The sequence below is a fragment of the Elgaria multicarinata genome, chromosome 19 (genome assembly GCF_023053635.1).
Source record: "Elgaria multicarinata webbii isolate HBS135686 ecotype San Diego chromosome 19, rElgMul1.1.pri, whole genome shotgun sequence".
NCBI classification, from domain to species: Eukaryota; Metazoa; Chordata; class Lepidosauria; order Squamata; family Anguidae; genus Elgaria; species Elgaria multicarinata.
This window is the reverse complement of record NC_086189.1, coordinates 9,494,122-9,508,057: the sequence shown is the minus strand read 5'-3', so window position 1 is coordinate 9,508,057 and position 13,936 is coordinate 9,494,122. Positions and strand designations below refer to the sequence as shown.

Below are 13,936 nucleotides of genomic sequence, written 5' to 3'. Positions count from 1 at the left end.
TGGACTAGGCACAAAGGTAGCCCTATGTAGAACGCATTGCAGAAGTCAAGCCTTGAAGTTACCAGCACGTGCACGACTGTCTCTAGGTCTTCTAACTCTAGCCAACTTTGGATGGCTCTATGGGGTGAAAATGTTGCTTAACACCCCATATAGGGTGGAGATATGACCTTGAAGATGGAAGGCATAGAAAATGAAAGCCCTACATTATTTAGATGGCACTGAACATCTCTCTCTCTCTCTTGGCTTCTATTATATGTCTTTAAATGGGGGATATATGTATTATATATTTTCTTATATAAGAAAATGGCAATGGCTGTATGTTGATAGTCATGGAGCTACCTGCAAAGGATCTTTGAGCTGCTGGCCAGCTTTATTCATTGGTTTCTTATCTATGGTTGTCTTATATCTCCTTGGCAGCTACTTCATGCTGTGGTTCCCCCCCCACCCCCGCTCTCAACCACTAGGGAAAATAAACTCCTAAAGGAGAGATAAGATCAGACAGACAGGGAAGAAAGGATGGCAGTAGTCCTACATTCCTTTTCCTCTTGTCCACAGGGAAGACTTCATTTATTTATTTATTACATTTCTATACCCACCAATAGCCAAAGCTCTTTGAGACATCAGAACTTTTGGCAATCAGGGCCGAACGAAGCATTCGGAAGAATGAGATGCTCCAGTAGTACTGAAGTTGTAAGGTGGGATGTACCATTTTGGAATGTAGACATGGGACACCATTTAAAAAAAAATGTTCTCCATGCTTGTCGGTTTGTTTGCATTTTTGCAAGTAAATCATCATCATCAAGCATATTTTGGAGAAAGACTGTAGAAGGCAGCATCAAAAATATGATTCTTATACTGGCATTCTGAAGAGATATTGTCTATTTCAGGAGCCTTCCAACATATTAAATTATGGAATTCACTACCACAAGATGGCATGATGGCCACCAATCTGGATGGCTTCAAAAGAGGGGTGGATAAATTCCTGGAGGCGAAGGCTATCAATGGCTACTAGCCCAGATCGCTGTATGTCATCTCCAGTATTCGAGGCAATAAGACTGTGTGCACCAGTTTCTGGGGAACATGGGTTGGAGGGTCCTGTTGCACCATGTCCTGCTTGTTCATCCCTGGCCGATGGCTGGTTGGCCACTGTGTGAACAGAGTGCTGGATTAGATGGACCCTTGGCCTAATCCAGCAGGGCTCTTCTTATGTTCTTACGTTCTTATATTCCCATTCTGCTATGCATAGACCAAGGCCATAGCTAGACCTAAGGTTTATCCCTGGATCGTCCAGGGGACAAACTTGTTCATCTAGGTGACACACAGGGGAACCAGTGCTCAGGCAGGGGCAAACCCTGGATGATCCCAGGATAAACCTTAGGTCTAGCTGTGGCCCCAAGTTGCCTGGCTTAGCTACGGCAACTTTCCATATGGTAAGTGTAACATGTAGCCAGGTCCACAGATTTCTTTTAGAGAAGTTAAATGCTGGGACTGTTTCCAAGCTAAACAGCTGGGGCAGTGTAGCTTGGGGGGTGGGGAAGGAGGCTATGGGGAGACATGACAGAGGTGTACAAAATCATGAATGCTGTGGAGAAAGTGAATCGGGAGTCATAATACTAGAACCCGGGGTCATCCCATGGGAGATTCAGGACAGATAAAAGAAAGTACTTCTTCATACAGAGTTTAATTAAACTACGGTATTCACTACCACAAGATGTAGTTATGACCACCATTTTGGATGGCTTTAAAAAGAGGTTAGACAAATTCTTGGAGCAGAAGGGTATCGATGGCTACAAGTCTTGATGGCTATGTGCTACCTCCAGTATCAGAGGCAGTAAGCCTGTATGCACCAGTTGCTGGGGAACATGGGTGGGAGGGTGCTGTTGCATTGTGTCCTGCTTGAAGGTTCCTGGTGAACAGATGGGTTTTGACCAACAAGCGGACTGGTTATGAAATTTGGTGGCCTCACAAGCCATTACTTGGTACAAATGCTGTATATCTATCTATCTATCTATCTATCTATCTATCTATCTATCTATCTATCTCTAGAATTGTGTCAAGCAATTCTCCCATTTTTTACCATTTTCTTTCAATTTTATATAAAAGAAATTACTTTTATAGAGAAATTGTCATAGGTTGGATGCACATTTATTTGTGCTTGACTTGTTTGGATAGTGGCTAAGGAAGATCCGTGAGTGTCCTGTCTTTCATCGTACAATCATCTCTATGGTCATGTGTGTAGCGAAATTAGGCTACCTACTAACTGCAAAGAAATCGACCCTGAATTTTGCAGTAAGAGCTGCAAAAATTAGGAAGGCACAGGTTCAGGTGTCACGGTAGACGTTGGATATGTACGTTGCAGCAGATGTGTGTTGATGGGAGTAACTGCTGTATAGTGCACCGCAAACTGATTTTTTTAATGTAATAATGTGTGATAACATGTGTTTGGCTAAAACCCATTTAGGGTAGCCAGGAATAAAATTTGATACATATGTGGTGGGAATGTGAATTTGTACCAAAATGATGGAAAATGGTGTTTAAAGAGATAAAAGAAATTTTAGGAATGGAGATTGAAGAGACACCTATAGTGGCATTGTTATCAGTGTATGGAGAATTGAATTGCAATCAAGAGACAAAGAGCCTCGTGTGGCGCAGAGTGGTAAAGCAGCAGTTTCTGCAGCTGAAACTCTCCCCACGGCCTGAGTTCGATCCCAGCAGAAGCTGGTTTCAGGCAGCTGGCTTGGGTCGACGCAGCCTTCCATCCTCCCGGGTCGGTAAAATGAGTACCCAGTTAGCTGGGGGAAAGGTAATAATGGTCGGGGAAGGCAACGGCAAACCACCCTGCTATAAGGCCTGCCAAGAAAATGTCAGTGAAAGCTGGTGTCCCTCCAAGAGTCAGTAATGACTCAGTGCTTGCACGAGAGGTTCCTTTCCAAGAGACAAAAGAATTGATAACGAATTTGTTAACAGCAGCAAGGTTAATGATATCTAGGAACTGGAAGGTTCAAGGGGATTATCATATAGAAGATTGGTACAAAGAAATATGGGATATTGCTATTAATGATAAATTAACATGTAACATAAAAGTTAGAAGAGGAATGATAAAAGCAAATGATTTTGAAGGAATATGGAAACAGTTTTTAGAATTTGTTTTATTAAAAGGGAGAGGGGAAACACCCCCAGAAGAAGTAATGAGATTTTGGAAATATGAATAAGATCCCATGATTGGAGGGAGCACATTTATATTAATTATGATTATGTTAAAGAGAATTAAGTTAGAATATATGTTTAACAAATTGTTTACTTTGTATTATTATGTATTATGTGGTAGTGTTTTACATTGTATTGTTGTATAAATAATAATAATAATATTTTTTTTAAAAAAAGGAATAACGTTTGAATTTGTGTAGCATCCTCCGATCTCTACACTTCCATTAAAACCCAGGGGGAGACGTCAGGTAGTAATTCCTCCCATAGAGCTTTTTCAGCAACAGCCTTGGGGAGAGAGCTGCAAAGCACCGGGAAGACAAGAGACACACAACCTCAGGCTGATTAAGTCAGTTAAAAACATAAAATAAATTATAAAACATCCTGAGAATGAGGCAGAAGAACGGAAGCCTCTTTGATTGGGGAAGCAAAGTTTCAGGGAATTAGAGGACAATTTTTGGCACAGTGCTAATGCCAGGTCTTCCTTGGAGCTGGGCAGAACTCCTGCGCTGTGCTGGATGCAAGAATGGGCACCAGGCTGCCAACGTAGTTTATGTTTTTGGCGACATGACCCTCCCCGCCAAATAAATAAATAAACACATGGGGTTGGGGGCGGGAGAGAGAAAGAAGCTGGGCTACAACCTTTGCCAATGGTGAGCCCTACCCATGAGAATGTGTTGAGGATTTATCCTCTCCTGGTGAAAATTGGTAAAATCCCATCCTCCCGCATACAGTTTCTCTGACCACAAATATATTGGAGCACACACTTTGCATGCAGAAGGTTTCGGGTTCGATCCCTGTCTTCTCTGGGCAGGGCAGGGAAAAGAATCCTGGCTGAAACCCTGGAGGGCTTCTGCCAGTCTGTGCCAGTCAGAGAGCTTCGGCTATTGGGCGGTATAGAAATGAAATCAAATAAATAAATAAATTGACACTACCAGGCTAGATGGACCAAAGGTCTGTCCCAGGATAAAGCAGCTTCCTATGGTCCTATGTTCCACTTCATGCCAAAGCCATTCAGGGCCGGTGCTACCATAGAGGCCACTCAGGCAGCCGCCTAGAGCGCCAAGCTAAGAGGGGCGCCGGGCACAGCACAGAACTCACGCGCGTTGGCTGTGAGCCGGCCCGGCCCGAGGATTCAGCTGGGCCTGGGCGGGTGAGATGGCACCCTGCACCCGCCCAGCCGAAGCGAAGCCAGGGACGCTGGGGTGGGGGTGGGGCAGTTCCACATTCGGACTTCCGGAACGCGCCCAGAAGAGAGAGAGAGAGAGAGAGAGAGAGAGGATGCATGGGTGAATGGGGTGCATGGGGTCTTTGAATGCATGTGTTCATGCGTGTGTTTGTTTGGAGTGAGTGATGCTGAGTGTGTGTGTGCGCGCGTGTGTGTGAGTTGGGGGGGATGATTTGGAGGTGATATTCCTATTAAATAATGCATTTTAGACCCATAGACGTTCCTTTCCAATTTGTTTGCTATAATTGGCATGATGTATTTCCTGCACTTTAAAATAAATTTAGCAGTTTCAAGTTTTGTGCTTCTTATTTTTTCCAGGAAACATCTGTTCTTAAAAATCAAAGTTGGCAATTTTTTTTGTAGGGGCGGGGTGGGTGAAAGTAGCTCACCTTGTCTAGGGCGCAAAATAGTCTGGCACCGACCCTGAAGCCATTCTATCCTATGTATGCAAAGGCAGGGTCCGATTTAGATGAATACGTGCTTTCCCCGTCCACTCCAGGTCTCATGGAAATGCATCAGGCTGTTCTTCAAACGTTCTTTCCTCTCTGCTCACCTCCCCAGCTTCTGTCACCTCTTGTCACCAAAGTCTATAATTCTACCACTCTCCCCATGTTGATGGATGGTGCTTTAATCTCCCCTCTGTACTCTTTGCCACTGTGCCAGGTCAAAGACTGTGTAAAGGCCCCGGTAATTAAACCAGATAAATAAAATCACATTGCTTATAATTACTGGGGACAATTTGGTTTAATTAGATGTTAAGCTAGCTAGCCTCTCTCCTTTACGGGCCCAGATAAATACCTGAGCCTCGCCTTTGGAAGGCGGCCGCTTAGAAGCTGTAACGGCTTTGTTGCTCTTTGTGTAATTAATGACCATTAAAACCACTAATTAGGTCGTAAGTTTTAAATAAGTTGCCCTAATTATCTCTGGGTACACGGTGAACTGATTCACAATGGACAAGGCCTTCAGAAGATGAGGAATGCCATTCAGCAGCTTTGAGGGTTATTTCAACTTCATTATTTGCAGGTCTACAGGGGAAGAGAGTCTATATGTGAAAACTTCTGATTCAAGGGTAGTGTGAACCCCGAGAGAGAGATACCGGGCCAGGTTTAAGGTTCTTGTACTTGTGTACAAACCCCTACACAACTTGGGACCAGGATACCTGAGAGAGAGAGAGCCTTCTCCCCTACCAACCTGCCCAGTCACAGAGGTCATCCTGGTGTCTCCACATAGACCCATCCTCTGATTGGAGTCCACCAGGGAAGAGCCTTCAGTGTGGTGGCCCCCCTCCTATGGAATTCCCTGCCTCTGGAGGTCAGGCAGTCACCAACTTTGTATTCCTTTTGGCTCCTCCTGAAAATGTCATTATTCCAGGAAGCCTTTCCTTAATGACCAGCCACGGTTCACTGTACATTTTGCTTCTTTTAAAATCTATTTTAAAGTGTTGTACTTTGCTTTTATTTTACTTTATCTTGTACACCACTCTGGAATTTTCAATGCGAGCGGCATATAAATTTTGTAAGTAAAAGAAAAGAATAAATATGAAGAGGCCCAAGACATGAGGTGCAAGCACTTTCGATTCCGGGCGTTGCTAGACCTACCGGGTGTTCCGTCGTTGAGGAGCGGTGAAAGCGGCTTTTCCCGTTCAGCCGTGACGCCTCATGATCCACACCTGCCTTCGATTTATGGCGGAAGTTTGCGCCGGTTGTGCTGCTGCCGCCGCGAGCACGGTTGCGCAGCCACACCGGCCTGATTGCCGCGGCTTTTTTTTTCGCTCGCTGCACGGTTTGCGCACGTCCGAAAGACCGCAAACTTGCGCAGCCGTCAGCGATGCCGCCGCCGGCCCTGGCGGCGGCAGCGGCGGCAGTGCCAGTGCCAGCTGAAGTGCTGCTGGTGCTGTTGAGGGTCAACATTGATGCGCTCACTTCCTGATGGGGGTCGTGGCGGGTGTCATATGACCCGAGGTCAATCGTCTGCATGGCCACTCTGTGCCTACATCTCCCATCATGCCTCTGAGGTGTCGGCGGCGATGACCGCCTCTGTGCCCTGTGCCCCATCCCAAGGAGCCAACCCACATCTGGCAGAAACAGCTGCGCCAGCGGAAGCGCATTGTCCGGATGCAGCATATCAGGGCAGCAGAGGTGGCTGTGTGTGCGCGTCTGTGCGGGAAACGATAGCCAAGAGAGGGCAACTATGCTCCCTGACGAGGACCGTGACGATCTTTGCGCGGCCATAGCCATGCTGATCTTGCTTCTGTCGGAGTATCAGCGCCTCCGTGCACAGGTGGCTGCCAGGCGGCGGCAGTTGCGGGAACAACTGGGGAGGTGGCTACTCCGCCGCAGCAAGCTGCGGGCCGCCCTCTGCCGAACGAGGCTAGCCATGCTGGCCGCGTATGGCGACTACGTCCGCGAGACACGCCGCCGCTTCTGGGTCCGGCCGAGGAGCAAGGACTGGTGGGAGAACTTTGTCCTGAAGGAGTGGGACGATGAGCAATGGCTGAGCCATTTCCGCATGAGCAGGGGCACCTTTTTTGAAATCGTGGAGGAGTTGCGGCCGCATCTGGACAGGAGGTTGACTGTCATGCGTAGACCTATCCCAGTGGAGAAACGCCTAGCCATCACCCTATGGAGGCTGGCTACCCCTTGCGTCTACAGGACCACAGCAGAGCAGTTCGGGGTAGGCTGCTCTACGGCGGCACAAATAGTCCTGGAGGTGTGCTTTGCCATGGAAGTGACCCTCCTATCTCGTACAGTCAAGATTGGGAACGTGGCAGAGGTGAGTGGGGGATGGGGGATGGGGTGGGGGAATGCGCTGGGAACAGGCACTCACTTTTGCGGAGGTCCGCAACTTCGGAACAATGGCGCTGTCACTAATATGCCCTTTGTGTTTTCTGCCCCACAGATCATGCATGGTTTTGCGGAGCTGGGGTTCCCTCATTGTGTGGGCGCGGTGGATGGCAGCCATATTCCTCTCCAATCTCCGATACACCAAGCCTCAGAATACATAAACAGGAAGGATGAGTACTCCATGATTCTGCAGGGGACCTGCGACCACAAGGGGCGGTTCATCAATGTGGAAATAGGATGGAGCGGCAAGAACCATGATGCCTATGTCTTTGCCAACTCAGGCCTCTGTGAGACGATGGATGCAGGTGTCTTCGTGCCTACCCATCCAACAATCAGATTGCACGGCCAGCAGATTCCACCCCTCATTATTGCGGATGGCGCGTACCCTTTGCGTGAGTGGTTGATGAAACCCTATGGTGGGGCACTCACTCCACAGCAAGCCCACTTCAACCGCTGTCTTAGGCGAGCACGCCTTGTGGTGGAGCAGGCGTTCGGCCGCCTCAAGGGGAGGTGGCGGAGCATAGGCGTGCGCCTGGAGCTGGCCGAAGAAAACATCCCTTCGGTCATCAGTGCTTGCGTCATCCTGCACAACATCTGCGAAACCAAGGGGCACGCCATGCTCGTGGAGGCGGCGGAGCACAATTCTGTTGAGCTGGCTACTCTGGGCGAGCCCTACGTCAATGAGGCCAATCGCCACACCCGGGAAGGGCACAAGGTGCGGGATGCTGTCAGAGAGTTCCTGTGGGCTAACCGCCGCTGACAGCCTGCCTCATAAAATTGGACTGTGCTTCTTCCCCTGTGCAGTCCTTCCAGTCCTTTACCCCAGAGTAACAGCCGTATGCCCACTTGTGTGCAATCAACTCTAGGCTATGTACGCCCACATGTATGCAATAATATATATGCTATGTACGCCCACATGTATGCAATAATATATATGCTATGTACGCCCACATGCATGTTATTTACTGTTTACTCTGTACAGCACCATCTACAGTGATGGTGCTATATAAATTAGTAATAATAATAAACTCCAGTCAAACTGCGCAACGTGAAATCATCCTAAATGTAGCCCGAAGGGCAAACCGTGCTTATCACCATCGTCCGCTTATTTGCGGACGTCCGCAATCTCGGAAAACGTCAACAGGGGGAGCGTATGTCTCCGAAGGGCAAACCGTGCTTATTGGCATCGGCCGCTTCTTTGCGCATGTACGCAGTTCCGAAAAACGTCAACAGGGGGCGCGTACGTCAGGCCTACCCCGGTCAAGATGGAGCCTCGGAGGGTCGCCTACTGGCAGGAGCCCGAGATGGAGATGCTCCTTGAGCTCCTCCTGCAGTCTGGAAGGTCGGAGCGCCTCATGAGGAGCTCCAGCCTCCAGACTATTGATATTTTCAGGAGGGCTGCAAGGAGCCTCTCCATCGCGGGCTACTCCCGCACTGCTGAGCAGTGCAGGAGCAAGTTTAAAGGCCTAAAGGCGGCCTTCTTTGAGGCTCTGGAGTGCTACCGGGGTAGCCCTCCTAGGAGAGCCCAGCCCCCCTTCTACACCCTCCTGCACGAGTTGTGGGATCGGGCTGGGCGACCCTCGTGGGAGGAGCGCCGCCCAACAAGTAAGTACCCTTTGTATCACTGTGCCCCATCCCCCAACACTGCAGCCATGCTGAAGCTGCCCTGCACCACCTGCTATAATCATTGCCTGCCCCTCTGTGTGGTGGTTGCACTCAGCCTCATGCCAGTGCCTTGGCCAACTTGTCATTTCTCCATCCCAGCCCATGTATAATGCATGTTGGCAGCCAGGTGCAAAGCCCATCCCCCATCCTGGTTCCATGTAGGCAGTGGCCCCTAGAACTGCTTACCATGCCCATGTAATGTGGGTTCCAATGTGGCATCTCATTGCGCAATGAATGTCCTGGCCCACTAACTGATGCATACCTGCCTATTACCTTCACAGGGCTTCAACGTGCCCGCCTCCGGGCTGTGTGCCAGGAGGAGCCTGTTGCAGCTGAGGAGGAGCAGCACCCAGCAGAGGAGGGCAGTGGGGAGGGAGGCCCCCCTCCTGAGGCGGCCCCCCCAGAGCAACCTCCCTGCAGCCCACCCACCGCACCACCTGGTAAGTCCACAGCCCTACCACAAGCAGGGGTTGGTGCTGGTTCCACGCACCTTCTGTTTGGGGGCTTGGGGAAGAGGCTGCATTCATTGGAGAGGGAGTGGTGCACATCAGTCTAGTGGCATCCAAATGAACACGTATGTGGCCTCCTCCCTGCCAGGTTGTGCACCATTCCACCTGCCCACCCACTCCCTCACTACAGTTCTGGTTGTGCACTCCCCACTCCCATCCCTCACCTCCTCAACACCCCTTCTTTTCTGTGACAGGTGATGGAGCTGCTGTGGCTGTGACGCCAGATCTCATGCGGTCCTTCAGCCGCTTAGAGGGGGCGGTGCGCAGAACAAGTAAGTAGTGACTCTAGTGTTTGGTGTGCTCATGGGGGGGTGCTGCAGCATACATCACTAATACCATCTTTCCTTTCGCAGTGCGCTCCTTGGAACGGAGGGTCACCCGCCTGGAGCGGGACGTCCGGGCCATAAAGACATCCTGCAGGCAGGATGCTCACGACCAGCAAGGCCCCTGACTGTGGCGTTTTTATTTTTTTATTACTGTGTTTGAAAATAATGGTTTTCATTAAAATAAAGCTTTCCTTTGTTGTTGTTATAAAAAATTAAAAATTTTCTAATGTTTATAAAAAAAAAAAAAATCTAATATATTTTGCTTAAAGGTGTGTGTGCGCTTCTATGCAGTGCTTGGCCAGGGTCCCTGGCAGGAGTAGGAGGAATGGTGAGCCACCCCACCCCACTCCACCCCACACTCAATACTACCTTCCCCCCTTCATGGGGAGTAGGGCTGGCGCTCCTTGGGATTACGCTTCGGCCACTCCCTGCGCTGCTGCTTGGCAGGTGGGCTGTGTGGTTCCCCACGCACTGCAGGGGGAGGTGCTGCAGGCTCCAGGTGCCTGCTCCTGGCCTTTCCATTCCCCCCCACCGCTGCTGGGGCTGCCTTGGCCCTGGTCTCAGGCCCCACAGCCGGTGGGGCTGCCTTACCCTTGCCGTGAGTCCCCCCAGCCGGTGGGGCTGCCTTGGCCCTGGTCTCAGGCCCCACAGCCGGTGGGGCTGCCTTGGCCCTGGTCTGAGCCCCCCCAGCCGGTGGGGCTGCCTTGGCCCTGGTCTGAGCCCCCCCAGCCGGTGGGGCTGCCTTACCCTTGCCGTGAGGCCCCCCAGCCGGTGGGGCTGCCTTGGCCCTGGTCTCAGGCCCCCCAGCCGGTGGGGCTGCCTTGGCCCTGGTCTGAGCCCCCCCAGCCGGTGGGGCTGCCTTGGCCCTGGTCTCAGGCCCCCCAGCCGGTGGGGCTGCCTTGCCTTTTGCCCTGCCTTTCCCCCCCTGGGATGGGGCACAAAGAGGTTGCTCCTGGGGTGGGGATGGGGTGTCCTCCCTCTGGGGTGGGGATGGGGTGTCCTCCCTCTGGGGTGGGGATGGGGTGTCCTCCCTCTGGGGTGGGGATGGGGTATCCTCCCTCTGGGGTGGGGATGGGGTCTCCTCTCTCTGGGGTGGGGATGGGGTCTCCTCCCTCTGGGGTGGGGGTTCGGGAGCCTCCTCCCAGAGTGGGCCAGGGAGTAAGTGTTCCGCTGGGTCCCTGCCTCTCACTCCACCAGTTTGTGGGCCAGTAAGAGGCAGTGCCCTCACAGGGCGATCCCTATGCCTAGGGGGGCCAGTCCTCAGACCACGCATGCCACCGACCAGCTCCTCCAGACAGGTGGCTACCCTATCCACACAGCGCACCATTGCTGCCGCATTTTCAGCATCTACTTGGAGTTGCTGCCTTGCGATGTCCAGATATTCGCTGAAGTTGTCAGAGTCACGCTCAAGGATTTGGAGGATGCGGGCGTTGTCTGCTGCTGCCTGGCGCATGATCTCCAGAGCAGCATCTCCTCCTCTCCTCTGGGAGCGACGGTTGCGAATCTCTGCAAGGCGAGAGGCAGGTGACAGGGTGGCCCTGGGGTTTGCCACCCCTGGATCTGTGTGGAGAAGGTTGGCTATTCAGACACATGCGGCAGCACTGAACAGGGGAGGTGAGGATCAGGTGGAGTGTGCAGTGCCATACAGATACACCACCACCTTAGGCAAGCACACTGCTGCACATCTAGCCGCCCAATTGCACAAGAGGGCACAGCAGGTGAAGTGCCCCTTCCTGCCTGGCAGCGAAAGGGTGTGGTTGTGCGCCTAGAACTGCCCTTAGCAACTAAGCAGCTGGCAGTGGTGCTGGTGGGTGGCTAACTCACAACATTGCATTCCAGCCCCAGACTTCTGCTGTTCTGTTATCTGTGAGAGCCGTTCCCATGGCTGAGGAATGCTGACTCCCACTCCCACTCCCACAGCATCGACCTTGGTGCATCTGGGGAATTGCAGGCTCCTTCCCAAGATCTTCCCCCACTGCTCCCCTCCTGTTGGTGTGATGGACTGAAGGCAGTTCAATCACACCCACCCACCACACTAACTGCACCTTCCCCCATTCAGGGCATTCAGCACAGGGCACCTGCCAGGGTGCCGTGTAGATCCTTGCCTACCTACATCTGGCCACACACCTGTGTGTTAGTGCTGCCATGTCCCCAGCATGTCTGAGTGGTTGCAGGAGCACACATGCACACCTGAGGAGTGCAGAGTACTCACCAGGAGCACGTCCTCTATCTGGGCTGTCCCTGGAGCCACCTTCAGTGGGTTGTGGGGGGCCTGTCAAGGCAAAGTCAGGCCTATGTCACACTCATACCTCACCATTTGCCAGTCCACCCTCTACCAAGGATCAATGCCCATGGTTGTGGGGATGCTGTATGGTGGGCACATACTCACAGTTCAGTCCAGTCTGCCTGCTGGTGCCTTCACCTGCTTCGCTGTCAGAGTCTGCAGCTACATTACCGGATTCTTCATCATCTGGTGGCATGTAGGAGAAAGCATTGGAGGTAGGGGGAAGGGCAGCTTCCCCTCCCCAGAGATGCAGGGGCCTCAAATGCAGCCCTTCCAGGCCCCCCTCCTCCAGGCATTTTGCGTGGAGAAGAGAGGATTCCCACTGGCATGGGATGCTGTGCTGGTGCCCCCACCTCCCGCCCCCTACCAGCAAGCCTTTGGGGTGGCTCTGCAGTCCCATTGCCGAAGTTGGTGGGGAGGTGTAGGGGTGGGCTTGGGGAGGCAGACGGGCACACTCACCAGCTGATGTGTCTTCGTCCACATCCCTGCTGAGTGAGGTGGTTTCGCTGGCGTCCTCACACATGTCCTGGGAGCCCACAGGAAGAGAGGGTGGTGGCTGAGTGGCTCGGGAAGTTACACGTGTGGACTGTGTCCGAGTAATTGTCAGACTGCCTGCCACGCGTTTGGGGCGCGTCGTGGTATCCCCACGGAGAATGGAATGTAATTTCTCATAGTAGGGGCACGTGGTGGCATTGTTGCCTGACCTCTCATTATGGTTCCTTACACGCCGGTACTCTGACCGCAAGCTCTTGGTTTTAGTGCGACACTCTTTGGCGGTTCGGTTATGGCCTCTCCTGGCCATCTCCCGTGCCACTTCTTCAAACACATTAAAGTTGCGGTGGCTAGCCCTCAGCTGCTGCTGAATCCTTTCTTCTCCCCAAATGTCCAGCACATCTAGGATCTCATGGTGTCTCCATGTCACGCCCCGCCCTTTTGGCCCCATGCCTGATACCTATTCAGGGGCTAAGCAGAGAGAACGGGGCTCGTTACTTTCCGCATAGGAAGGGCAGGGGAGTGCAGTGAACCATTTTAAAGGGGCTTCCCTCACCTGCTGCCGGGTGGCCGCTGGAAGATGACCGCCCACCCTCGCTTGCTGCCCTCTGGCAGCCGGTTCCCTCCAGCTGGCTGCCCACCCACACCCACAGTAGCTCACCAGCCACTTTTCCGGTCCTCCGGTCCTGCGCGAAATGTAGTTATGGGAATAAAATAGCCGCTCCGCCGCGCTGCCCCAGCTGGCGGACTGCGCGCAAATGGTGGAGGCGGCTTGACCGAAGCCGCTGGCCACTCCCCTAAGCACGCCTTTTCCTGACCCTACATCTGCATGGGCACTCTGCATGGCCACTCTGTGCCTACATCTCCCATCATGCCTCTGAGGTGTCGGCGGCGATGACCGCCTCTGTGCCCTCTGCCCCATCCCAAGGAGCCAACCCACATCTGGCCGTAGCCATGGCAGCAGCCCACAAACAGCTCTGCCCTCTGCCAGCCTGGTACCCACACTAACAGGCAGCGTACAGCACCGCCATTATGCGGCCACGGTAGCTGCCCACCGCAAGGAGTCACCAGCCACTTTTGCGGTCCTCCGTTCCTGCGCAAACTGTCACTGGGGAAATAAAAAAAAAAAGCCGCTCCGCCGCGCTGCCCCAGCTGGCGGACTGCGCGCAAATGGCGGAGGCGGCTTGACCGAAGCCGCTGACCACTCCCCCTTAGCACGCCTTTTCCTGACCAGTGCCGACCGCAGTGACCTCACATCCTCCCACACGTACTCCGAATTACCGCGGGACAGCAGGAAAAGGCGCACTACAACTCACTTTTTTAAAGTCGGGAGAAAGAGGCTTCACCGCGGGATAACGGCGGATCCTCGTGAACGTCATCTGGAA

The 13,936-nt window shown here is 52.4% G+C and overlaps 1 protein-coding gene across 1 annotated transcript; it reads left to right on the top strand.

Annotated features, from left to right (window-relative positions):
- Window positions 1-6,251: 6,251 nt before the first annotated feature.
- LOC134411150 (uncharacterized) lies at window positions 6,252-9,894 on the top strand. Its single transcript, XM_063144800.1, has 5 exons — window positions 6,252-7,204; window positions 7,331-7,990; window positions 9,222-9,380; window positions 9,644-9,721; window positions 9,803-9,894. Exons 1-4 carry the CDS (start codon window positions 6,623-6,625, stop codon window positions 9,665-9,667), a joined length of 1,425 nt encoding a protein of 474 aa, XP_063000870.1. The 5' UTR covers window positions 6,252-6,622; the 3' UTR covers window positions 9,668-9,721; window positions 9,803-9,894.
- Window positions 9,895-13,936: the final 4,042 nt, after the last annotated feature.

What these genes read in the sequence shown, in the direction of transcription:
- LOC134411150 (XM_063144800.1), top strand. Translation starts at nt 6,623, where the DNA reads ATGCTCCCTGACGAGGACCGTGACGATCTTTGCGCGGCCATAGCCATG. An exon ending in AGATTGGGAACGTGGCAGAG is followed by an intron (nt 7,205 to 7,330) that starts GTGAGTGGGGGA and finishes TCTGCCCCACAG; the next exon opens with ATCATGCATGGTTTTGCGGA. An exon ending in CCCACCCACCGCACCACCTG is followed by an intron (nt 9,381 to 9,643) that starts GTAAGTCCACAG and finishes TTTCTGTGACAG; the next exon opens with GTGATGGAGCTGCTGTGGCT.